We start from the raw sequence: 26,357 nt of genomic DNA, 5'->3' as shown, positions 1-26,357 counted from the left end.
TGCGGACAGGGCTACCGGGCCGCCGTCGGGGCCGGGGAGCACACCAAGGCTGGGTGGCACACGAGGGCAGCGCCGAGCAAGGCGCACCAGGCGTTCACGGCTCAGACCGCCCACAGCCAGCCCCTCCACCTCCAGAATCTGGTCCCCGGGCCGCAGTCCCCCGGCGTGTGCACTACTTCCCTCAGCCACCTCCAGGACGAAGCATGGGCCAGAGCCACCTAGCCGGAAGCCGAAGTCCTCGGGCCAGCCCTGGTTGGTGGCCGGCATGGCAGCTGTGATGGTGTGATGGTGTGGCTGGAGCAGAGAGAAAGAACAGCATAGGGATTCTTTGTGGCCCTGTCTATGGGAACAGAACTGGAGTATCCTGGGCCTCCACTTTTCTCTGACTCCTCCCTCTGTCTCAGTTTTTCTGTCTGCGTGTTTCCCCTTCCCCATTCATTCGCCTGTCTGTGGCTGAGAAAATGGAGCCCCAGAGGAGCTCAGTTAGAGGAGGGAGGTAAAAAGGGCCATGGGGATGTCTGATGGATACAGACCAGGTCTCAGACCACACAGAGGCAGTGTGGTGGATGGAGGTTGGAGCAGCAGTAATTGGGGTGCATGGTCTTTAGGTAGAAGGGCAGAGAAGAGCCCGGCTGCTTGTCTCTGAACCCTCCAGGACACCAAGGGACAAGGTGGAGGGGGATCTTTGAAGACATCCACTCATTTCTCTATGTATCCCTTACCCCTTGACTTTATAATTAAAACATCCCCCTCCCCTTTGGATGTAAGACAACTCTCCCTGAATGTCTTCATTTGAGTTCCTTGGTGTTTTGACCAAGGCCACACACTTTTCCAGGGGGCTGTCTGGCTTTACTGTCTGGCTTCCATGATACATCTAGTTTCCACGCCCCCTTTTCTTTATATATATAAATATATATATATATTTTTTTCCTTAGTTGTTGATAGATCTTTATTTTATTTATTTATATGTGGTGCTGAGAATAGAACCCAGTGCCACAGTCCCAGCCCTCCATACCCCGTTTTCTCAGCAATCCTTCCAACTTCACCCTCTTATTACCTTTTTCATCTGCCAGATCCCCTTTCTGAGTCCTGTGTGAATCATACCCTTTCAAAAGGGAATTTTGGAGCAAGAACAAGCCCCAGGTGACCATTCATATCCCCACCCGCTGCCACAGGGCAGTGCCTTATAAACCTCTAGACCCAGGAAGTGGAGGGACCACTCCTTGAAACTGGGGGATCTCAACTCAAGGTCAAGCCCCTGGGGAATGGCAGAGCCAGCCTGTTCCTCCAGCCTCTCCCTAGCTCATTTTTGTCTGTGTATTGCCCACTGTGTACCACCTATGTTGAGAATGTCCACACAGACCTCCCACCACCTGTACTGTAGGCAATCCAGTAATTTGACTACCAACAAGCCCTCCCTCTCTCCTTGTCCAGGGCTTCTGAGGGAACAGGCAGTTATGTACTCTCCCTGGTAGCAGGAGCTGGCATTAACCAAGCCTGTTCAATCACCATATCCCAGCCTCGGTGCCCCAAGGAGAGCTCTCTACAGCCTTTTCAGACAAGACATGTTGGCCTTGGGAGAGAGACATTCTTTTTCTGGGGCCATTAGCTGCAAGGACATTGCAGGCTTGGGGTTGTTGGCCACATGTTGCCGCCTTATGAAGGATCCGTTCTTATAATATTTGTGAACTCCTGGATTCATTTGCTTGAAATTCACCCAATTTTCATTTGAAAAAAGGACTTGTTAGTGTTTCTGGCTCACAAACTTCTGCTTATTTTTTCCTCCTTTCTTTCTTTTAGCTGCTGGATTTCTGTTGCTTGCAACTGATAAGATAATGAGTAATAGAAATGTGTAAGAAAGAGAAATGAATAGGTATTAGTTGGAAGTGCTGTCTCCTTCCCTCATAACTTTTGGTGGTGCTGCTGGGATTTGTTTTTTGAGGTGGGAGGCTTCTTTTTTTTTCCTGAGTACTGGGGTTTGAATCCAGGACTGCACATGCTACCATGTGTAGGCCACTCTCTTCACCATTTTTATTTTTTATTTAGAGACAGGGTCTTGCTAAGTTCTGGGGCTGGCCTGGAACTTGCTGTCCTCATGCCTCAGCCTCCTGAGTATCTGGAATTACAGGCATAGCATACTGCTGACATGCTCCTTGACCTCCCAGAGAAAGGATGGTGTGGCTGATTTGAGATCTGTGGGTTCTTGACTCGAGACAGGCTCTAGGGAGGTGGTGTCTGTCCTCCAAAACATGTATTGCATGGGCTGGTAACGTATCCTGAGAACGTAGACACAGCCCGACAAGGAAGGACTGTTCTGGATGGAATAGTCTGTGTATTTCTGTCTGTTTAGGGTGGAGATTCCTTATAGGATTCCATGGAGGGCCTCTGGCATTTTAGGTAGTGCATGGGGTGAAGGCTTATTGTTCTGGTCAGTGTCTGAGGGCTCCCTGATGCTGGGACCTTTGAAGGCTTTGAGGGACCTTTGAAACCTGAGCTTCAATGCTATGGTTTCAGATGCCCCTCAGCCCTCTGCAGATGCTTGGAGACATGCCTATTGGAGTCATCTTCTCAGTCTTCCCTCTCCGAGGAAGCAGCCTTCCCCAGAAGGCCTGGGGAACTTCTGGGAAGCTGGTGCTTAGGGAATGGAAGCCCAGGTTTCCAAAAGCATGATTAACTGGGAGAAAATGTCCCTCAGTCACATGCAGAGAGAGTCTGTGCTACCTGGCCATCAGTGGGCATGATGTAAGAACTCACACTGGGGTGGCATCCTGAGGCTGGTAGGATCAGCCCTAAACTGCCAGGCTATGGTGCTGGCCACTAGGCATGGAGCCTTGGGGAAACTCCTCTATCAATTGTTGTCAATGCACTGGACTCCTGGAGACCACTAGGCACAGGACAGGTGGGGGCATCACCACATCTTGGAGGGGCCTGAGGTCAGTTTTTTTTTTTTTTACCATGAGAGAAGCAGAGTCCTGCAGGAATCATACCCTTCCAGAAACTAGAATGATGGAGTAGAAAGAGGACCCAGAAACCACTTAGATCCTGGAGGTGAGGGGTTTATAAGCATCCCAGAAAGTGGAGAGTCTGTACCTTGAGTTAGGAAGGTCCCAACCCAAGGTCACCCCTCTGGGAAATGGCAGAGCTTGTCCCTCCCTCCAAAGTTCTTGCTACAATGCCCCCCTCCCATCTCAGACAAAGCTTCAAACCTTTCCAGAGGGCTTAATAAAGAGGGGCTGGCTGGAAACTGAATTTAGGGCCAGGTCCCACACTCCCTACCACTCCACAAGCACAGCTATTCTGACCAGCACAGCCATGCTGGGTGGCAGAGCTTCCTGTCAGAGTCCAGAGCAGGCAACTCCTAACACCTCTGCACCCAGCCTGAGGAGCCCACCAGGCCAAGGAGGCTACCAGCACTCAGACACCCCAAGGCTTCTGAACTAAGTCAATCCCTCCAGTGTGTACCCAGTCCTGCAGACTGATTTAAGCCTTCTCTTCCACCTACCCACCCAGAGTCCCCTGTCTGGGCCATTCTCCTTTCCTTAACCTGCCCCTGGATGCAGGAATCCAGGCTCCTGATCAGGCGGACTGGGCTGTATCAGGGCATGAGTGGGAGGCATCTTGGAGGACCCCAACCCAGATTACTGGGTGCCACACCTGCTTCCCCCATGTACGCTCACCTTCCAAGCTGATAACTGCAGTGGTCACGGAGGACAAAGCACAGTGCTCACAGAACACCCAGGGACGCTCGCTTGCTGCTGGCTCTGCTGCTCAGAGCTTTGGCATCTGTTACTGATGCACCTGAGGGGACAGCTGGAGTTTCTAAGGCAAAGTGATCCTCTGAGTAACCTGAGAAGGCCCCCGTTACCAGGTAGACCAGCAGGACGGCTGGACAGCTTGGCCAGAACACAGGTTGGCCAATCCCTGCTGCTCCTGGGGGACGAGCAACATTCCTCAGGCATAAGAGAAGACTTGCTGAGGTGGGCCTGGGGCTTAACTGCCCACGAAGTCATGGGGATTGGCAGATAGAGCAGGAGGATTAGATTGGGTTGTTTTGAGAGGGCAATATGAGTTGGTTCAGCAGGATCAGTGATGGTGAAGGGGACTAATGAGACCCAGTAGGAAATGGAATCCAGTTCCCCATGGAGAATGTCTCAGTGGGAGCCACACAGACTGTTTATTGGCAGGAGGAGAGACCAGGCCAGAAAAAAATAGTTTGGGTTGGGGAAAAAAGTGTTGACTTAAGTAACTGGAAATGAGTGGAGTCCATAACCTGAAGGCAAAAGAAACTGCACATAGCACTCTAGTCTAGTCAGTATGGTTGTTTCCCATGGAGGTACAGGTTCATGATGCTGAACCACACCACACATACAGACTGGAACTGAACAATGCAGTAAGTGGATGGTGGGTGCTGGGTTCCTCTGTTGAAGTGGAAGGTTACAGACCAGCTAAGGAGGGAAAGCTGGAATGATCCATTTGGTACTGGATGAGAATTAGGGCCATCAATGCTAACTCAGGTTTAACTCACTATATACAGATGGATGCATCTAGAAAGCTTTGTAGATGTAAATACATAGACTGATACATGCACATGTACTTATATGTTCTGTCAGCTGAGAGGACCTAGAAACAAAGACTCCAGTAGTAACCAGCACATCCAGTGCCCAGACCTTGATTTCTAGTATCAGTGTCCAATTAAAGGGGTCCTGGCTTCCTGAAGAAATGGCTGATTATGGAAGTGGGGAACAGGATCTTCTGAGACTAGAGAGTAAGAAGTGTTAAACGCACACAGAGACTAGACTTGTCAGAGGGACAGGGCCACCTGAAATTGTTCTTGATAGCTAAAGCTGGAACAATTTGAGCAACAAAATAAATAGCATAGGCCAGGTGTGGTGGCACATGCCTATAATCCCAGTGACTTGGGGGGCTGAGGCAGGAGGAGCACGATTTCAAGGCCAGCCTCAGCAGGTTAGTGAGACCCTCAGCAACTCAGAGAGACCCTGCCTCAGAATAAAAAGGAGCTGGGGATGTAGTTCAGTGGTAAAGCACCCTTGGGTTCAATCCCCAGTACCAAAATAAATAAATAAATAACATAGCATAGTCATCTCTGGGTACTGATGGGGGGTTGGTAGCAGGACCCCTTCGATACAAAACCCCGCAAATCCTCAAGTCCTTTATATAACATGGTATAATATTTGCATATAACCTGTTCACATAAACCCACATACTTTAAATCATCTCTAGATGACTTATGATACATAACACAATGGAAATACTACATAGATAATTGTTATATTGTATCATTTAGGGTTTAGCAGTGGGGGAGCCTGTACATGTTGAGTGTAGACACAACTTTTTTTTTTTTTTTTTTTTGTGGTGCTGGGGATTGAACCCACTCTACCAGCTGAGCTATGTTCCTAGCCCCAGACACAACTTTTTATGTTTATATTTTTGCAGTACTGGGGATTGAACCTAGGCACTCCACTGCTGAACTCCATCCTAGCTGAAGGGAAAACAAGGAATGAGAGACAAGTGAGTGAGAAATGAAAGACAGAGACCAGGCAGAGATACACAGGAGAGTATACTTGTCAGAGCTGACAAAAGCCATCTTTCTATAGTGGAGACAGGCAAAACAGGCTTGGGTTCCAGGATTTTTATGAGGCAGGCTCAGGAATCAGAGCTGGGCAGGTCCTAATGCAAGTGGTTAGGAATTGGGTTGGTAGGAGGGAGTGGTGAGCCTTTCTCAGAAATGCCCTTGGGTGGGAAAGTGAAACTTTTTCCTTAAAGGGGTGGCTGTCACTTAAAATGGCCATCCAGATGTTAAGCAAGGACCTTATACTAGCCCCCTCCCCCCTTTATAAAAAATTTTGAGACAGGGTCTTGCTAAGTTGTCCAGGCTAGCCTTGAACTTGTGATTCTCCTGTCTTAACTTCCAGAGTACCTGGAATTACAGGCAAGCACACCTGCATCCAACTCAGACATGATTTATTTTAATTTTTGGTTTTTTTAGTTGTAGATGGACACGATACCTTTATTTTGTTTATTTATTTATTTTTATGTGGTGCTGAGAATCGAACCCAGTGCCTCACACATGCTAGGCAAGCGCTCCACCACTGAGCCACAATCCCAGCCCCTCAAACACGATTTTTAAAAGTGTTTTCAACCCATGGTTGGTTGAATCTGTGGATGCAGAACCTATGCATATGGCAGGAGGCAGCCATATTGGGGTCTGACCTAAAGTATAAAACAAATCCCCACAAGTCCCTACTAATAGATGATTTATTTGATAAATAAATGAGGGAAGAGACAAATCTCTCCATGTTGAAGAATTTCAAATAATTTACACTGAAGAGGTGGAGCATAACTCTCTACTTGGCTAGTGATTTCCTTTCAGAGTGTCCATATGAAGGGGTTGGAGCAGAAAATGTAGAACTTTACTGTGGAGAAAGCTGACAAACACTACCTTAGGGGATTGATCAAGGTCAGTGTCAACAGTGATAAATCACAGGTGTAGTACACACCCTTGACTTCATGGGATGAGAATGACATTTTGCATCTTCTCTCCCAGCCCATAAGTAGTCTGAGAAAACAGCAGTAAACCCCAATTGAAGGGCCCTAAACAGAATTCTTGACTCTCTAAGACAGACAAGATCATTGAAAGCAAGTGTTTTAGTCAGATTTTTCATCTCTATGATCAAAAGACCTGACAAGAACAACTAAGAGGAGGAAAAGTTTATTTGGGGCTCATGGTTTCAGAGGTCTCAGTCCATGGATGGTTGACTCAATAACTTGGGGCCTGAGGTGAGGCAGAACTTCATGGCGAAAGAGTAGATAGAGGACAGGAAAGCAGCTCAGGACATGGCTGCTAGGAAGCAGAGAGAGGTCCATTCACCAGGGACAAAATACATACCCTCAAGGCACGCCTCCCCCAGTGATCTACCTTCTCCAGTCAACCCCACCTGCTTACAGTTACCACCCAGTGAATCCATATCAAGGGATTAAGCCACTGATTAGGTTACACCTCCCATAACCAAATCATTTTATCTCTGCACTTTCTTGCATTGTCCACACATGAGCTTCTGGGGGGATACCACCTATCCAAACCATAACAGCAAGAAACTGGCATAGATTGGAGGAAACTAAGGAGACATTTTTACTATCTAGGGGTATTGGTTTCATTGTCTCTGCTCAGCAAAGAACTGTAGAACAGGACACAGAGATAGCAAGCAAGCAGCAGGTATTGCAAAAGCTACAGCAACAGACTTCTCCAAAGAGAAGGAGCCCTGGAGTCAGGAGTCTGATGGGGAAGTTTTGGCTTGTTCTTTTTATGGTCCCTGGAATTTCCTCCTTTCCTGATCTCCTCCCCTGTCTTCGATCTCCTCACTATTATTCATTGGTGCCCTCTGTGTCCATGCATCTATTTTAGTTTTTCTATTGGATCCCCGGCTCAGTAGGACAGAAGTGTCTGACTTGTTCCCTACTTGTATCCACGAGTATTTCATCAACTGGGAAGTTGACCTCATGGGAAGACCTTCTTCATTCTCCTTTGGCTTGGCCCTGGGCCTGACTTCCTCACTTGCCATCTTACCCTGGCTGCCTACATCCTTCTAGATCTCCCTCAACATGATGAATAAATGCAGTTTAGTCTCCTGGATGGGACTCTGGAACAGAGAAAGGGCATTAGGGAATAAGTGAGGTACTCTGAGCTAGTTAATAATAATGGATCAATTTTGGTTCATTGGTTGTGACATGAGATGTGTAACATGAGATGACATCATTTGGGGAAATGAAGCGCAGGTACAGGGGAACTTCATCCCATCTTAACCGTTCTTCTGTGAATCTAAAACTATTCTAAAATTAAAAGTGTATTTTAGGGCTAGGATTGTGGCTCAGTGGTAGACCTCTTGCTTAGCATGTGTGAGGCACTGTGTTCCATATTCAGCACCACATATAAATAAATAAATAAAGGCCCATCAACAACTAATACATTTTTTAAAAAGTGTATTTTAGGGGCTGGGGTTGTAGCTCAATAGTAGAGCGCTTGCCTAGCATGTGTGAGGCACTGGGTTGGATCCTCAGCACCATATAAAAATAAATAAAGACATTGTGTCCATCTACAACCAAAAAAAAAATTTAAATATATTTTTAAAATTCTTTTCAGAGGGGTACTATGGCATGTATATGTAATCCCAGCTATTTGGGAGGCTGAGTCAGAAGGATCACTTGAGCTCAGGTTCGAAGTCAGTCTGGGTGACACAGAGAGACCCCAGCTCAAAAAAAAAAAAGTGTAAAAAATGCTCTTCTCAGGGTGTGGGGGAGGAGTACCAGATAGACTACAAGGTATTTGTAATAAGCTTCATGTTTTTCACACTTGTTTTAGCCAGAGGTACTCTCCAAAGGGTACACACCAAGGTTATTCTGTGTGTGTGTGTGTGTTTGTGTTTGTGTGTGTGTGCATGAGTTTGTGTTTGTGTGCACATGTGTGAGAAAGAGAAAGAGATGGAGAGAGGGATTTGTCCATATGTTTTCTTTCATCTCACATACATTATCACCTCTTTGCTGGGAGCGAACAGTATATCTTCATGGGAAAAAAATAAACACAAGTGAACAAAAGTGATCTCAGAGCAGTATTGCAGCATCTGATATTGTAGTAGAATACATTGTAGAGCATATCTCCAAATCTTAACAGGCTGCATAATTGTTGTGCTGCATGGTAATTAGACACAGACAGTGGCAGGCACATGGGTGACTTGGCAGGTTCTTTTGTCTTTTTGCAATAACAAACGGATGTTTCTCCAGTATTGAAAAAAAAAATGGAATCACCTGACACCGCTGCTGGTAATGTGAAATGGTGCAACCATTATGGAAAACTGTTTGGAAGTTTCTTTTTTTTTTTTTTTTTTTAAAGAGAGAGGGAGGGAGAGAGAGAGAGAGAGAAGAGAGAGATAATTTCAATATTTATTTTTCAGTTTTCAGCGGACACAACATCTTTCTTTGTATGTGGTGCTGAGGATCGAACCTGGGCCGCACGCATGCCAGGTGAGCGCGCTACCACTTGAGCCACATCCCCAGCCCCTGGAAGTTTCTTAAAAAGTTAAACACATGACAACTTCCCCCACTCCACTCCATCTCAGTCTCTTTGATCTACTGTAATAAAAATACCACAGTACTCTATAAATAATGGAAATTAACTGCCCACAGTTCTGGAGGCTGGGAAGTCCGAGATCAAGGCAACTTGTATGTGATCTCACATGGCAGAAAAGACAAGCCTCCCAAAAGTCCCCCCTCTTGGGCTGGGGTTGTGGCTTAGTGATAAAGTGCTTGCCTTACAAGTGTGAGGCACCGGGTTTAATTCTCAGCACTGCATATAAATAAATGAATAAAGTAAAGGCCCACCAACAACTAAAAAAAAAATGTTTTTTCAAAAAAGATCCCCCTCTTAAGAAAGTCACATTAGGAGGCTGTGGTTGTAGCTCAGCAACAGAGCCTAGTGCGAGGCCCTGGGTTCAATCCTCAGCACCACATAAAAATAAATAAATAAAATAGAGGTACTATACTCAACTACAATTAAAAAATAAATATTTAGAAAAAAGAAAATCACATGAGGGATTAAGCTTCAATTTATGAATTTGGCGGGGCACAAACTTGCAGACCAGAGCACCACCCATTCCATCTGTTTTTGCTTGGCCTGCCATAACAAAATACTACTGACTGGGTGGCTTGAATGTCAGACATTTATTTGATTATGAAGACTGGAAGATCATGATTAAAGAGCTGGCCACTTAAGTTCCTGGTGAAGGTTCTCTTCCTTGTCTGAAGACTACCTACTGCCTTCTCATGGTCTTCAATGACTTCTTAGTGTACTTTCAGAGAGGGGGAGACAGAGAGAGAAAGAAAGAGAGACAGAATCTTTGGTATCCCTTCTTATAAGGGCACTAATTCTATCAGATTAGGGTCCCATCTTTATGACCTCAATTATCCTTAATTACTTGCCTAGAGGCCCTATCACCAAATACCAGCACATTAGGGTTAAGGCTTTAATGAATGAATTTGGCTGGGAATACATGCAGTCAGACCAGAACACCCCTTCTAGGCATTTATCCAAGAGAAATGAAGACGCATGTTCACACAGAGACTTGGACATGAGTGCTTAGAACAGCACTATTCACAGTTACCAGAAAAACCGAAACAATCTAAATATGCACCTGCTGGTGAATGGATAAACAAATTATGGTACGTCTATTTAATGGACTGCTACTCAGTAACACAAAGATATGAATGACAACAACATGGTTGAGCCTCAAAAACATGCTAAGTGAGAGAAGCCAGAAACAAAAAGCTCTTGGATCCATTTATATAAAATTCTACCACACGTCAGCTGTGGTAAACTCCTGTAATCCCAGTGATGCAGGAGGATAGCCAAATTTGAGGCCAGCCTCAGCAACTTAGAGAAAACCTGTCTTAAAATTTAAAAAGGACTGCGGTTGTAGCTCAGTGGTAATGTGTTCCTGGGTTCAATCCTCAATACCAAAATAAAATAAAATAAAAACCTACTGGATTCACACCTATCTGTAGTGTCAGAAGTCAGATCAGAGAGGACTAAGGGTGTGGCTTAATGATAGCGCTCTGATGCTTGAGGCCCTGTAGTTATTCTTGACCCCTAGCATTGGAAGAAGAAGTGTGGGGAAGGGAAGGAGGAGAGGTAGGGGAGTGGGGAGGGACAGGGAGAAGGACCAGGAGTCTGGTCAGTGATTGCTGGGTCTGGGGTGGAGGGAGGGATAAATTGCAAAAGGGTGTGAGGAAACTTGGGGATAAAGAATAAAATATCCTGTGTTTTGATAATGGTGGTAATTTACTGGGACACACATGTCAAAACTCATTGAACTGTTCATGTATGCAAATTGTTATATTAAATTACACTTCCAAGCAGGGCCCAGTGGTACACGCCTATAATCCCAGTGGCTCAGGGGGCTGAGGCAGGAGGATCTCAAGTTCAAAGCCAGCCTCAGCAAAAGTGAGCTGAGTGTCCCTGAGTTCAATCCCTGGTACCAAAAAGAAAAAAAAAAAAAGGGCTAAGGTTCTGGCTTAGTGGTTAAATGCCCCTGGGTTCAATCCCCAGTACAACAAACAAAGCAAAACAACAACAAAAACTTATATTATACTTCCATAAAGTTGATTTTTTAAAAACTTGAATTCTAGGAGGAGTATATTCCTAAATTCTGTAGCCAATGGGGATGAGGAAAGTATCAGATGATAGACATTTATTTTACTTATTTATTTTTATGTGGTGCTGAGGATGGAACCCAGTGCCTCATACATGCTAGGCAAGCGCTCTACCACTGAGCCACAACTCCAGACTCAATCTTGTGCCAGACGAATTTCAAACATTTTTTTTTTATCTCATTCAATTGTCAAAACTCTCCCAACAAAGCCCAAACTGTTAGTCCAGTTTAGAGATGAGAAAACAGAGATTCAGAGAGATCAAAGGACTTGTCCCGGGCCACACAAGCTCATGAGTGTCTGAGGCTGTATTTGTGCCTGGCTCCAAAGTTCATGGATTGCCCAGAACTCCTTGCTACTGTGAAAAAAATGAGAAATATATAAGGTGGTTCCTGCCCCCAAAGACCTTTGTAATTTCTTGAGCAATAGGAGCTTTTGAGAAAGAGTCCCTAAATCCCTTGGAATTTCCTGTGTGATAGAAGCATCTTTTGTTCTAATGAGATGACTCCTGGTGGGCTCCTGAGTAGCTTCAGGATGGGGGCTGGTTGCCAGAGGAACTAGCCAGCTGATTAGAGGGTTGGAACCTTTTGCCGAGGAGAAGAGCTGACAATTGAGTTCATCACTGATGGCCAAAGATGCAATCTCACCATGCCAACAGAATGGAGCCTCCATAGACAACCTAAAGGAAGGCTTCAGAGTTTTATGAGTTGGCGGACAAGAACACATGCTCATGCTGGGAGGATGGTAAACCCTGATTCCCTGGGGACAGAAGCCGTCCTTCTTGGGACACTTCCGAAACTGGATCTCCTTGCTTGGCTGTTCATTTGTACCTTTTTTTTTCCCCGTGTGTGTGTGTGTGTGTGTGTGTGTGTGTTAGAAAAAATGTGTGAGTTGTTCTGGTGGATGACACATAATAATTGCACAAAATTATGGGCATTGATCTCCTTCAAAATATCCTTTGTAATAAACTGGCAATGATAAGTGTCCCCCCAAGTTCTATGAGCTGTTCTTGCAAATTAAGTGAACTCTGGGAAAGAGTCATGGGAACCTATAGTTTATAGCCAGTTGATCAGAAGTCTAGGTGCTGACATGGCACTTGCAATTGGACTCTGAGGTGGGGCTGTCTTGTGGGACTGAGCTCTTAACCTGTGGGATCTGACTTTAACTCCAAGCAGTGTTCAAATTGAATTGCATCAGGGGACACCCAGCTGGTGTCTGCTGGAGAATTGCTCGGTATAGGAAAACCCCAGACACCTGGTGTTAATGGTCAATGTTGAGTATTGTATTGATGTGAGTGAGAGTGGGCAAAACAGTGCAGTTGTCCCATCTCTTACAGCCACCTGGTAGCCCCCAGAGGGGACTCTGAGTCAGGTAGGTAGTCTTCTATTGACTGCAGAAGAAAGTACATGCTGAGCTGCCATTGGGCGCTCCTCCATGTTCTGCCATCTTGCCAGCAGGTGGAGGGAGGAAGGGAGGGAGGAAGGGAGGAAGGGAGGGAGGAAGGGAGGGAGGGAGGGAGGCCAAGCCAGCAGGGTTATTTGCAAGTATGGAGAAAGGAACCCCTGGAGACACTAGGTGGGTGCTATGGAGAAAGGTGGGCATCTCATACTCAAACACCAGCAAATCTTGGGAGGCTCAACCCTCTACTTTCAAACTATAACCAGAAAACACCCACTTCTCTCAATTCTCCCCTCACCAGTGTAGTGCCAACTGCCACCATCTCTGTCATGGGCTGGTTCCTTGATTTCCTCACTGGCATCCCCTTGCCCCCTGCAGTCTGTTGTCAACACAGCTGCCAGAACTAGCCTGAGCCTGACTGTAAAGGAAAATTCAGATCCTGGCTGTTCAGTTAAGACCCTCCCCATTCCTGGAATCCTCCAGTGACCCACCGGGCCCCATCCAGTCCAGCCCTTTGTATATCTCTGAATATCCCTCACCACGCCACCCCTTGTTTGCTTATTCCTTGCACAGTCCAGGCAGGTTCCCACCTCAGGGTCTTTGCACTGGCTTTTCCCTCTGCCTAGACTGTTTCTGCCGACATCTGCAAGTCTCTCTCCCCTCCCATCTCACAGTCTTGGTTTATAGGTCTCCTGTTCCTGCAGCCTCCCCTCAGCCTCCCATCCTCCCTTTCTCTGCTTCTGTTCCTTCACAGCACTTGATGCTGCAGGTCATGCCAACCACATGTCCTACTGTCTTACAGTAGAGCATGGGCTCCAGTAGGGCCAGGATTTCTGCCTGTTTGCTCCTTGCTGTACTGTAGGACCTAGAATAGTGCTTAGCACATCATGGGTGCATGATAAATATTTATCCAATAGATACATTAACAAATTCCTCATTGAGGCCCTACACGTCCCAACAGAAGGGAGTGGATCCTCCCTTATGGGGGATGGATCCAGGCGGCCTTAAGTCATCTTAAGGAAATCTCAAAAACAGACCCCATCCCCGTGTGAAACATGGTAAGCATTGTTTTTTGACTATTATTATAATCACTAGATGCATACTAGGTTGAGCTACACCCCCAGCCTGCAAAGTGTGTTTCAAAACAAACTTTTTGCTTGGAGGCTAAGGTGGGAGGACCATTTGAGCCCAAGAGTTTGAAACCAGGTTGGGAAACAGAGTAAGATCTCCATCTTAACAAAACAAAACAAACAAACAAAAACATAAACAAAAAGTTAAAAAATTTTTTTTGATTGAGAGTATTTTTAGTTTTACATTCACCTCTTGTAGGACATCTTGGTTGCTTTCAGTTTAAGGCAATTTGGAATAAATCTGCTATAAACATTCACATGTAGGCTTTTTATAGACATAAATTTTAAAATCAACAAATCAAGTAAATACCTGGGAGAATGGCTGCTGGATCATATGGTATATCTGAGTTTGGCTTTGTAAGAGACTTTCAAACTCTCTCCAAAGTGGTTGCACCATTTTACATTCCTATCAACTGCTCTGCATCTTTGTAGGCAATTAGCATTATTAGTGTTTTTTGGGGATGGGGGTGGTGGTGGTTAGGCATTCTAATAGGTATGCAGTAGTATCTTATTGATGCTCATTGATTTTTTTTTTTTAAATTTTGGCACAAGGGACTCAAATCTGGGGTACTTTACCTCTGAGTTTCATCCCCAGCCCTTTTTTATTTTGAGGCACGGTTTCATTAAGTTGCTTAGGGCCTTATTAAGTTGCTGGCCACCATCTTTTTAAAAAAATTTTTATTAGTTATTGATGGACCTTTATTTATTTATATGTTTACATGTGGTGCTGAGGATCGAATCCAGTGACTCACACATGTTAGGCAAGTGCTCTACCACTGAGCCACAATCCCAGCCCACTGGCCACCATCTTGTGATCCTCCTACTCAGCCTCCCGAGTTGCTGGGATTATAGGTGTGTACCACTGAGCACAGCTATTTATTTAATTATTTATTTTTAATTAAATATGAGGTCTCACTATGTTTCCAGGCTGACCTTGAACTTCTGGAATCAAGCAATCTTCCTGCCTCAGCCTCTCCCTTCCTAGTAGTTGGGACTACAGGCATGCCATCATGCCTGGCTCATGGATATTTAAATTTGTCTTTTCCTAATGATGCTGAGCTCCTTTTCATGTGCCTATTTGTCATCTGTCTTCTTTAATGAGGTGTCTGTTCACATATTTTGTCTATTTAAAATTTTTAAATTGTTGAGTATTGAGAGAGAGAGAGAGAGAGAGAGAGAGAGAGAGTGTGTGTGTGTGTGTGTGTGTGTGTGTTGGAGAGACGTCCTTCATCCAGTATGTGATTTGCAATTATTTTCTCTTAGTAGGTGACTTGTCTTTTCATTCTCTTAACAGTGTTATCCATAGAGCAAAGGTTATCAATTTTAACAAACTCAAGGTCATGTAAATTCCCTCCTAATATTTTTTTTCTTGCAAACTCTGGAAAATACCCAACTAACCATGGTACCCTGTTAAGAATATCTTGTAGTTGGTCAGAGAAGGGTCTTTTTTTAAAATTTTTAATATACTGAGGTACAACCCCAGCCATTTTTATTTTTTATTTTGAAACAGGATCTCCCTAAGTTGCCCAGGTTGACCTTGAACTTGGGATCCTCCTGCCTCAGCTGTCCAAGCTGATGGGATTACAGGTGTGCTCTACCATGCCCAACTTGAGAAGTGTTTTTTTTCCCTCCTTAAATTACCCACAGAAATATGACCAGGAACATCACAAAATGGACCCTTCTTGTTATGGGCCAAGGTGTGTCCAAATTCATGTGTTGAAGCCCAGAGTCCTGGTACCTCAGCATGTCACTGTATTTATGGACAGGACTTTTAAACAGACCATTAAGTTAACATGAGGTCTTATGGGTTGGCCCTAATCTAATAAGATTGGTATTCTTATAAGAAGGGGAAATTTGGACACAGGCACACATGGGGGAAAACCATAAGGAGACACAGAGAAGATGGCCATTTGCAAGCCAAGGAGAAGGGCCTCAGAAGGAACTAGTATGCCAACACCTTGATCTCAAACTGTGGCCTCCAGAACAGGGAGGAAGTAAATTTCTGTCATGTAAGGGACTCAGTCTGTGGTATTTTGTTATGATGGCCTCAGCAGACTAATGGCCTGCCATAGTAAAATTTTATCTGAATATGGCTAAAGGCCCTTCATTCAGGATGTGTTGAGGGCACTGGAAAGAGACTGTCTGAGGAAAGCGAATGAAAGCAGACAGAGATTGATTGGGAAAACCCAGACGTTGGCTTAAAACTGGCTGGTGTCTCTCCTCTCCCTGCCAAGTCTCCCCCGACATATCCAGCCACTCAGGGATGAGGAGATGGAGTCCAAAGTGAGGATTTATATATTGCAGTCATGTACTCCTGCCCAGATCTCTGTATGTCTGCATTGTACCCTTACAACCTTGATGACAAGGGTAGGGTGGGTGTGACAGTCTGCAGGAGTGGGGGAAGGGGTTGTTCCAGATGATTGTCCATCCCCATGACTGAGCTGAGGTTGACCAATGGCATAATGGCATTTCGAGGGCAGGCTTGATGGGTGGCACTGGGCTGTGCTATCGCTTTCACTACCACCAACTTGGGTAGTGTATTAGCATCATAATGATAGCTGTTGTAACAAACAGCCTCCAATCTCAGTGATTTCATATAACCAAGTTTCATTTATCATCTACCTCACAGTCCGGTGCTGGTCCATGAACCTTGATGTTGGCCTCTCTGAGCATCTAACTTCCTCCATAGAGTGGGATCAGCTCCTGGCTTACCTTGTGTTTCTTACTTGAATTCTCCCTTTGTCTTGTTCTGCCCTCCACTCACTTTAAAGTTGTTTTATCTTATTTTCTGTGTCTGTGCAAGACACCCCCAATCATGCCTGGACAAAGTGATGTAAATAAATGTAGGAAACAACATTGCTCCTCCTGACTCCTGTGGTCAAGGTAGCTTTAGAACCTGGTAGGTTAGTCTACAGTCATCATCGGGGCAGGATGGCAGGCTACCTTGCAGTCCCCTGGGGACATTTCTTGGAGTCCATGGGTGGCTCCTACTAGCCCCTCCCATTGCTCTCACCTGTTTGCACCTCCCTGGAGAGATCAGAGTGGATTTCTTCTGTTTGGCTTCCACAGTGCCCCTCTCCCCTGGTTCTCCTACTTCTTTGACAATTTGAACTTGGTCTTCTTTGCCATCCTCTTTTCCTGTACTCTGTGGGCTTGGAGCACCTCCACCTCTTCTCTCTTTACATTCTCTTGCTCCTAAGGAATTGCATCCTCTGGGGGTGACCTTGGACCACTGTGCGACTGCAGCTTTGTGGATAAAATTTCTTTCCCCTGCCTTTGAAGGCACATTTCCTTGAATCTGCACCAGGAGGTGGCTGCCAGGAAGGGATTTTATTAATAGATTTGCCTTTGAGTCTGGGAAGAGAAGGACACCTAACAAGTTACTGCTGGGCCCCAGAGCTTTCCACATTTTCGATGTTGTGCCTTTATCCATACAGGGCTTAATCTTAACTTTGGGAGACATTTTTTGACATATTTCTCTCATCGTTCCAGTCATCACAACTTGTTAGATGCCCAATTATCAATGGCCTATGCAGAATGCATGCTTCTTCCTAGTATCATCCAGGCCTTTCTGAAATTCTCCTATTCCCTGAGCAGCTCATGTGCTGTGGGAGAAACTATCTTCCCTGCAGATACAGCAGGGGACCTTGTTCAACTCACATTAAATGGCACATTCCATTTTCTGACTCTATCATTGGTTCAGGAGTAAACCTTTTAGACCCAAGACAGTCCAGTCAAAGTTAATCTGAGCACTCCTATCTGGAATGCTAGGGTAGACATCCTCCCATTCTCCCTTCATTGGATATGAGTATGGAAGCATGAAGTCACAATGGTGACTGGCGGCTATTTTACCACCAGGAGGAAGGCTGGTTTGGAGATGGAGTTGATACTCCACTGGCAGAGTGAGGAACAAAAACAGCTCTGTTCTTGATGATGTCATTAAGTACTGACTCAGGCCATTCCTGAAGTCACCCTGTCTCTTGGCATTCCTGTGGCAGAGGACAATAAGTCTTATTTGTTATTTAGTCCAGATTGAGTTGGGCTTACTATTACTGATAACACAAAGTGTCTTGATATGCCAAATATCTTGCACCAGAATTACTTTCTGCTTTGTTTTTCTGTGTTGATCATATTTGTTAATGTTGAGGATTGCATCTACAATATTATGGTCAATATTTATTGAATTTCCTTTAGGTGCATTATCTTATTTAACCCTCGTAACAACCCTTTGAGGTAGATTCTCTTATCCTGACTTTAAAATGAAGAAACCAAGGGTCAGAGAGGTGGAGAAACTGGTTTAAAGCCACATGGGCAGAAGAAAAAGGTCCTTGACTGGAAGTCAGGAAGCCTGATGACCAAAGAACACTGAGCTGTGCCAGTTCAGACCAGTTCAGAAATAAGTCAGGCAGTGGAGATTCTGCCCTGACCACTCCCTTCCAGAGGTGCCTGAGCACAGTGCTTTAAGGGACAGAAATCACAGTAGCAATGGCAAGTGGGAATTCTAAAGTGTGAATTGGGTACCCATATGATGTGCTCCAAGTCAGTTAACAGCGACACTTGTCGCGCCACCTACTGGCCAGAGCACTTTTTCTTTTAGTATTAGCTAAGACACAGATTTCTTTCCAGTGTGATTTACCCTTTTTCTTTCATTCAACACATTGAGTATCTACTATGATCTAGGCACTAAAATAGTTACTACTGGCATAATAGTAAGCCAACACAATCCAGTTCTTGCCCTTCAACAAAAATACTTTCCTTGCAATTCTTTTTTCTTCTTTGTTTCTCTGTTGCAAAATTCTCACCACTAACAAATCACTGTAAAGGAGCAGCGCTAAAGTCCTGTATCCCATTTCCAAAGTATTGGAAAAGTCATTCCCTTGGGGAGAAGAGAGCATGGTGTAAAAGGTGATTGATCCTGTCAACTGATCTTGCAGCAGGTAAAAAACTGATACCACAGGTTCAGTTTCAGGGGCTGACAGGAAGGTTCAGGAATGCTCCTAAGAGGGATTATTTGCCACATGCATCAAAGGTGATACAATCCTTCCTATCACACTTGAATTAAATTTTTTGTTTTAGGCTTGGTGTGTTTTCTTCTATTCTACTTATGAAATACAGGCCTTAATATTTGTGATTGGAGGTTTTGAAGAACAGAAAGGAAAAATAAAATGCTAGAAGTACATGATTTTCAGGAACTGACCAACCACTGAGAGATTCATCTTAAGTTTTTGTTTGCTTTTATTTTTGCAGTTCTAGGGATCGAACCCAGGGCCTTGCACATGCTAGGTGAGCACTAGCCCAAGAGAGGGGTTGGGAAGCTATCAGTCTGGGGATGTAACTTGGTGGTAGTGCTTGCCTAGCATGTGTGAGGCCCTGGATTTGGTTCTTAGCACTGAAAAATAAATTAAAAATCAACAAATAAAAGCTGTAAATATGGGCTGTAAATATGGGCTGGGGATATAGCTCACTTGGTAGAGTGCTTGCCTTGCATGCACAAGGCCCTGGGTTCAATCCCCAGCACCCTCCCCCACCAAATAAAAAGACTGTAAATATGCTAGTTGTAAACTACCCATAACATTAAAAAGTATAAAATAATACAATGTCCAACAATAAGAAAATGTTAAGTTCATTATACTGTAACTGAGTAATAAACAAAACTACTTTGTTAGATGAAAAATACTTGTGATAAACTATAAATAAAAAATCAAAGTTCAAAATTGTGCACACTGATTACAACTATGTAAACCTTATAAGTGAATAAAATTCATATTTTTGTAAGTAAATAGAAATACTCAGTAATAAAGTAGAAGTACTATATATACATATATGTATATACACACGTGTGTGTGTATATATATATATATATATATACACACACACACACACACCCATGTATTTGTTTTAGATAGTTTCGACTCTTTCACGGGAAGAATATATTGTATTACTTGAATACATTTTTTTTAAATTAAAGGAAGGCAGCACAGCACAAAATACAATAGGTGATCAGATCAAGATTCAAAGTCTGAACTGAAGCCATCCAGAGAAAAGAAAAAGGGATAAAAAATAAAGTTCTGCATTTATGAGCAAAAATGAAAAAAATTTTTTTAAACCACCAGATATTAGCTCAGTGTTAACCAACAGGGTGAAATCAGCTGGAGACACGGATGAAATCCAGCCCGAACTCTGGATGTGAGATTAAGCTTTATCCATTACTTGGTCAAGGCCTTGAATATAATGTATTCAATAGGTGCGCAGCTTGGTAAATTTTTTCTTAAAAAAAAAAAAAAAGTAGAAGCAGGGGGCGGGGAGGAAATTAAATAGCTGGGTCAGGCAGCAAAGACAAACAGGAAAAGAGCTTTGAGCCCAGTGTTTGGAGACCAGATATTTCTCCTCAAAGGAAGAACCATCCTGGCTCAGGTTTTCAAAGGTATCAAGAATAGACGGTTCTCAGCGGATTTGGAAGCTAAGGAACACTCCACAGGGGCCTTCTCCATGCTATGTTTGGAAGCAGCTCTTCTCGCCCCAAGACTGACTATCATCAAAACAGCCTTCTCTTTCATCCTCAAGGCTTCCGGTCAAGCACTAGTCACTGCCTCCAGGGGGAGGATGCTCAGAGCTGTACAGAGAGCAGAAGCAGGGATGCTCGAGGAGCGGACTATGACCCAGGCGGTCACATAGTGTGCCTTCTGCGGTGGAAGATGCTGGAATGGTTCGGAAAGATCCTAACGGTGATGCTGGCTATGAGCAAGCAGTCCGCCGCGAAGGCACGGTAATAGGACAGGAGTCTCCAAAGCGCGGCCGCTCTGGGCCCCCTGCTCGGCTAGGACCCGGGCCACGGTTGCGGCGGCCCGGCCCGATTCCCAGCCGCGGTATCCTCCCGAGTCAGACCCACCATGGTCCTCTAGTAAATCTGCAGACAGTTTCCAAAAATCCCACTTCCTGGCGGCACCAAATCCCGCAACCCCACAACCCACGGCCTCCGGCTCCTACTTCCGCCGGAAGTAAGCCTTGTGGGGCGGGGGCGCTGCGATGACGTCACCGGTTTGCCGGAAGTCTCCTGAGGGCGCCGGCTTGGTCCCGGCTTTGTGGTGGAGGCTGGGGGTAAGGTTGCTTCTGCGGGGTTGTCACCCCTGCTTGCTCAGGGTCTTCGGTCCCCATTTTTGAGCCTTCCCCCTCTCCCTGGTGTGTGAGAGTGCCTCAGTGCTATCTCCATCCCGCCCGGGCGCCCCCGTGTCTCCTCCAACCGCTGCTCCCTGCGTTCCTCCAAGTCAGCTGTCACCTGCTCCCTTTCCCGGGCCTCACCTGTCCTTGCCCGGCCTGCTACAATTCGCTTCCGAGCCTGCTGCCACCTGCCTCCCCCTACCCCCTACGCAGGTTCCGGCATCCGGGGAAAGCTCGGGCCAGGCCTGGGAGCCTCGGATAGAGAGTTCTTGGCCTCGCTCTGCCTGGCCTCCAGCGTGGGTGCCTCAAGGGTAGGGATAACGAGGGGTAGACCCAAGGCTCCCGGCCTATTTTTTCCTAATTAGCTGTTTCTTCAGAAGTCATTATAAGTCGTTCACGCCTCGGGGGGCTCAACATCCCCTACTTGCAAATCCTTTTCCACAATGCATTCCGCTGCCAACTCCAACACTTATCTCAATATGCGAATATTGAACCCATCTGTCTCTGCAGTCCGATCCGACCTCCTGAAGGAACCACGGCTCCTGCAGTTTTGGATGCTGCCTGTTGTACCAGGGGCACACCACTTGCGAAGCGGATCTGCCACCTTAAGTCTCCGTGGATGTTTGGAAAGAGGAATGCCCGAGCCACCAGCTGATAAAGCATACAACCAACAGAAATATGTAGGCGGGAGACTTTGAATTACTTCATGAGTGCGAATTGCTGCTTTTCGTTCCTTGTCATATCATGAACAATTTCTAGTTTGATTATCTCAAGTTTCAATCCCGGTCCAGAATCCTGTCTGCCAAGAGCCAAAGTAACCACTTCCAGTTTCTTAATACAGGTCCATATATTGTTTCCTATGTGTGATCCCTGAGAGTTGTGGTCACTGATCTGAAGGGGTACTTCATAGAACATGATGCCTGGTGCTGGGTATAGGCCCCCTGACTTCCTCCAGGAGCTACCTGTTTGGATGATGTTGTCATCAGATTTTGGGGAGTACTTTCTGTATCAGTATCTATATGAATATTTAAGGAAGTAAAAGAAAGATTTGTTATTGTGGGAAAGGAAGGTGTACCCACATTTTTCTTCACTTTATCTTGGAATTTGCAGGCAGGAAATGCCCCAAAGGCAGGCCACAGTGTTCATCTTGAAAAAGAGAGCTCAGGATGATCTAAGAGGCCCCAGTGAAAGTAGTAGGGCTCTGTGGCATGTGCCTGAGGGCAGGGAATTCTGTTTTGAGAACTGGAGTTGATGTCTGAGAATGTGTACCATAATGTAAATCCCTCAGTAGTAGCTAGTCATACTCTTTCTGTTCCTTTACAGCCACCATGATGGACTTCCTGATTCTCTTCTTGTTCTACTTGGTGTTCATGCTGGTTAGTGTTGTTATGGTCTGCATTTGCTCCAAAACCCACCGTTTGAAAGGTCTGGTCCAGGGAGGAGCACAGGTAACACTCAAATTTGAACATTGCCCTAATCTAAAGGACTTACTGGTTTCTCAACAGGACAAGAAAGAGATGCCATTTAAATTCATTGGTTTATTTAGTCTTTCATTTATGGAAGTTTTAGTGTATTCCACAGTTTATCTGTTTTGTTTTTGTTACTGCTGAAAGTAATCTTGTGATGATGCTCTGAGATAAGATAGCATTCTTAAGTTTGGCTCTTAAATTCTGGATGTGATGCCTGTAATTGGGCATAGACATGAGCAGAATTCTTCTGGAGGTACTTGATAGGTGAAACTGAGGATGTGTGCTCTGAAAGCTGAGCTTCTGTCTGCCTTCTCTCCATTAAGGGTCAAAGTGAGCAAAATTGGGGCAAGCTGCTCATGGGAAGAGGTTGATGTGGGAGGGACCTAGGCTACTGGTGATCTGGGGGTGGACTGAATCCAGGGCAGGGGAAGGAGCAGCCTTCACATCAGCATTTCCTGAACCTCTGCTTACCTTTCTTTCCATGAAGGTATACCTGACAGGTATCATCTTTGGGATCAGGGTAGGAGTGAAAGAATTGGCATCAAAGGCAAGCCAGTAGAAGGCGCTCGCTCGCTCTCTCACTCACTCTCTCTCTCTCTCTCTCTTTTAAAAATTCTCTTTTAAGTTGTTTTACTACCTATAGGAGGAAACAAGTTGCCAGTTGTATGTGGAGTATTGAAATTGTGGGAATGGGGGTGGTGGTGAGAAATGAAATTGAACTTTTTTTAATTTTTAAATTTTAGATATGTTCCTGTATAATTCCAGAATGCATTCAGAGAGCCGTGAGAAAATTGCTTCATTACCTCTTCCATACACGGTATTTACAGTTCAGAGTTCAAATGGGATCCTCTGTTTTTGTCTTGATTATTAATTGTTGCTAATCTGTAGCTACAGGAAGCTCCTGTGGTTTCCAGCATGGGAAGGATGCTGGGTTCAGAGCCTCTCTACTCATGGATAATCTGCCTTCTGTCTCTGGGATATTAATATCTACTTTAAAATACATATTTAAAGAGTGGAATGGTTTCTTAGTTAATTTTTAAAGGACATGGTTGGCCCTTGGTTAGTTTTTTTCCTTTTGTACAGTTTCTTAATGGAGCAACCCTATGAATAAGCTGTGCTTGTTTCCTTTCAGCAACCATGCCTTCATTATCCTGCACCTGGTCTTGCAAGGGACAGTTTATACTGAATATACCTGGGAAATATTTGGCTACTGTCAAGAGCTGGAATTCTCTCTGTATTACCTTCTTCTGCCGTATCTGTTGCTAATTATATGCCTGATTTTCTTCACCCTAACTTGTTTAACCAATCCTGGTAAGTTGAGGCTCTTAGCATACAGACTGAGACAGCTCAACTATTTTACTGATAGTGCTGCAAACAAGTAGTGGTTTCTCTGAGAAGTTTGCAAAGGATTTTGTGTGTCATGGGTTTATTAACTTTATATTTCCAGTTTTTTCTTTTTCCTCCTTGTACCAGGGATTGAACCAAGGGGTGCTTAACCACTGAGCCACATCCCTAGCCCTTTTTATTTATTTATTTATTTATCTATCTATTTATTTATTTATTTTTATGTGGTGCCTAGGATGGAACCCAGTGCCTTACACATGCCAGGTAAGCACTCTGCCACTGAGCCATAACCCCAGCCCTCCCAGCCCTTTTAAAATATTTTATTTAGAGACAGGGTTGCTAAGTGCCTCACTAAGTTGCTGAGGCTGGCTTTGAACTTACAGTATTACTGCCTCAACCTCCCAAGTCACTGGGATTACAGGAATGCACCATAGCACCTGGCATATTTCCAGTTTTTTATTTTGTCATTGACTGAAGGGTTACTTAGAACTCTTTATATATATCTTATTTTTGGTTGATTGTATATGTGTAGAACATAGGTTTAGTATGATAATGTTCCCTTTTAAAAATTTTTTGAGACTTGCATTATGCTTGGGTATGTGGTCAGTTTTCGTAATGATCCATATGTGCTTGAAAAAAGTTTGTATTTTCTAAGTTTTTGGCTTTTTTGTTTGTTTGTTTGTTGTAGTTGTTGATGGACCTTTATTTTATTTGCTTATTTGTATGTGGTGCTGGGAATTGAATGGAGTACCTCACATGTACGAGGCAAGCGCTCTACTGCTGAATACAACTCCAGCCCCTGTTTTGTTTTTATGTACTGAGGATTGAACCCAGGAATGCTTTACCATTAAATGGTGTCCCCAGTTCTTTTTATTTTATTTTTCTAAATTTTGAGACAGGGTCTTGTCTAAGTTTTTGTGTGCCTCACTAAGTTGCTGAGGCTGGCCTCCAACTTGTGATCCTTCTATCTCAGCCTCCCAAGTCACTGGGATTATAGGTATGTACCACTGTATTCAACAAGAGTCGTATTATATCAGGTTTGTTAATTATGTTCAAAACTTTTATATCCATACTAGTTTTTTTAAATTAGTTTCTCAGAGCAATGTTATCTCATTCTGATGGCTTTTCTTCATAGTTTGTTAAATATTTTAAAACTATTATGCACATATATATTCTTACTAAATACATTGTCATGTTTAGAGTTGGTATTATCCTTTCCTTGTGGATAATACTTCACAATCTTTCAGTCTTTTTTTTCATAATAAATCAAGCCTCTTTATCACAGCTAATGCTCTATGCTCTCAAGTCTCTTTTGTCTGGTTTTAATTTTATTACACCGTGCTTAGTAATTTTTTTTCTGTCCTATTGTTTTACTTTTATACTTTAAGGTCCTTGAAACACTAAATGTCCATTAAGTGATGAATGTGAAAAGATGTGATAAACCCATTTAATGGACTATTATTCAGCCATAAAAAAGACTAGAAGCTGTGGTGGGAGCCAGTGGTAGAGCACTTGCTTACCATAAGAGAAGCCCTGGGTTCCATCTGCAGCACTGCAAAGCAGAACAAGAATGAAGTATAGATTCAGGCTCTAACTTGTCTGAACCATAAAAACATGCTGATGAAAGAAGCCAGACACACACACACACACACACACACAAAAAAAAAAAAAAAAACCCATAAATTATATGATTTCATTTATATGAAGATCCAAAAAAGGAAATCCATAGAGAAAGAAAATAGATTAGCAGTTTCTAGGGCCTGGGGACCTTAGAAGTAGGCAGTGACTGCTAATGGGTTTCTTTTTCAGGTGATCGTATTCTAAAATTGATTATGATAATGATTGTATAACTCTGAATATATTAAAAACCAGTGAGTTGTATACTTTGAATTGAATCTATGGATTATATGTCAAAGCAGATATAAAAAATGAATTACCTAAAATATTAAATATAGCAGTTTTAGTTCTGTTGTATTGGGACAGGCTTTGTGACTATCCCACCTACATATTGCTTGAAACTAGCATTCGTCCTTATCTTTTTCAGGCACCATAACAAAAGAAAATGAATTATTATTTCTTCAAGTTTATGAATTTGATGAAGTTATGTTTCCAAAGAATGCAAGGTGTTCTACTTGTGACTTAAGGAAACCAGCTCGATCCAAGCACTGCAGTGAGTATGGCTATTGGGCTCCAGTGGACCCTCCCAAGTGCATGCATGGGCTTTATCTGTAAGGTGGTATTTCATGAGTCTAAAAAGACAGCCATTTGATTCCTACATGTGGGTTGTCTGCTTCTGTTGGAGGCCAGATCGTGGTTTCTTTCAGATGACTTGAGGGTAAGGTTGTATGTTTTTGCACAGTGGCCATCCTCAGCCCTAGGCATAATAGCTCTCTTTTGCTATGGGAGAGATGCTTTTATGGTCTGCTGTGTGCAGATTTTAGCCCTAGCTAAGCTTAGTATTCTAGGGAATGCCTAAGGTTCTAGGCTGTTTCCTATCTGACAAAAATATTACATGAGTCACATATGTGGTTTAAAATTTTCTAGTAGCCTTATTGCAAAAGAAGCAATTACTTAATCACATATTTTATTTAAACCCATGTCCTGAAATATCTTTTTTTTTTTTTTTTTTTTTTTTTTTTTT

The 26,357-nt window shown here is 44.0% G+C and overlaps 2 protein-coding genes across 7 annotated transcripts in view; one reads left to right on the top strand and one right to left on the bottom strand.

The window, feature by feature from the left end:
* The window catches only part of LOC107155897 (Grid2 interacting protein), a 34,778-nt gene extending 34,511 nt beyond the window's left edge, over window positions 1–267 (bottom strand). Inside the window, 1 exon segment of the mRNA XM_015501921.2 lies at window positions 4–267. Coding sequence (XP_015357407.1) covers window positions 4–267 — 264 coding nt within the window.
* Window positions 268–20,733: 20,466 nt separating this feature from the next.
* Window positions 20,734–26,357, top strand: part of Zdhhc4 (zinc finger DHHC-type palmitoyltransferase 4) — an 11,888-nt gene continuing 6,264 nt past the window's right edge. For 2 of the 6 annotated variants that reach the window (XM_015502039.2, XM_015502037.2), the window contains exons 1-6: window positions 20,734–20,843; window positions 21,414–21,744; window positions 22,227–22,351; window positions 23,116–23,189; window positions 23,505–23,683; window positions 25,761–25,886. In XM_015502039.2, coding sequence (XP_015357525.1) covers window positions 22,232–22,351; window positions 23,116–23,189; window positions 23,505–23,683; window positions 25,761–25,886 — 499 coding nt within the window. In that variant the 5' untranslated portion in view covers window positions 20,734–20,843; window positions 21,414–21,744; window positions 22,227–22,231. Of the gene's footprint in view, window positions 20,844–21,413; window positions 21,745–22,226; window positions 22,352–23,115; window positions 23,190–23,504; window positions 23,684–23,951; window positions 23,981–24,657; window positions 24,714–25,760; window positions 25,887–26,357 lie in introns of those variants that run through there. The other 4 variants (XM_015502038.2, XM_048785324.1, XM_048785325.1 and 1 more) reach the window with 4 other exon arrangements.

This window comes from Marmota marmota, unplaced genomic scaffold (assembly GCF_001458135.2).
Source record: "Marmota marmota marmota unplaced genomic scaffold, marMar, whole genome shotgun sequence".
NCBI lineage: Eukaryota > Metazoa > Chordata > Mammalia > Rodentia > Sciuridae > Marmota > Marmota marmota.
Note: the sequence above shows the minus strand (reverse complement) of the source record. Positions and strands in the feature narration are given on the sequence as shown.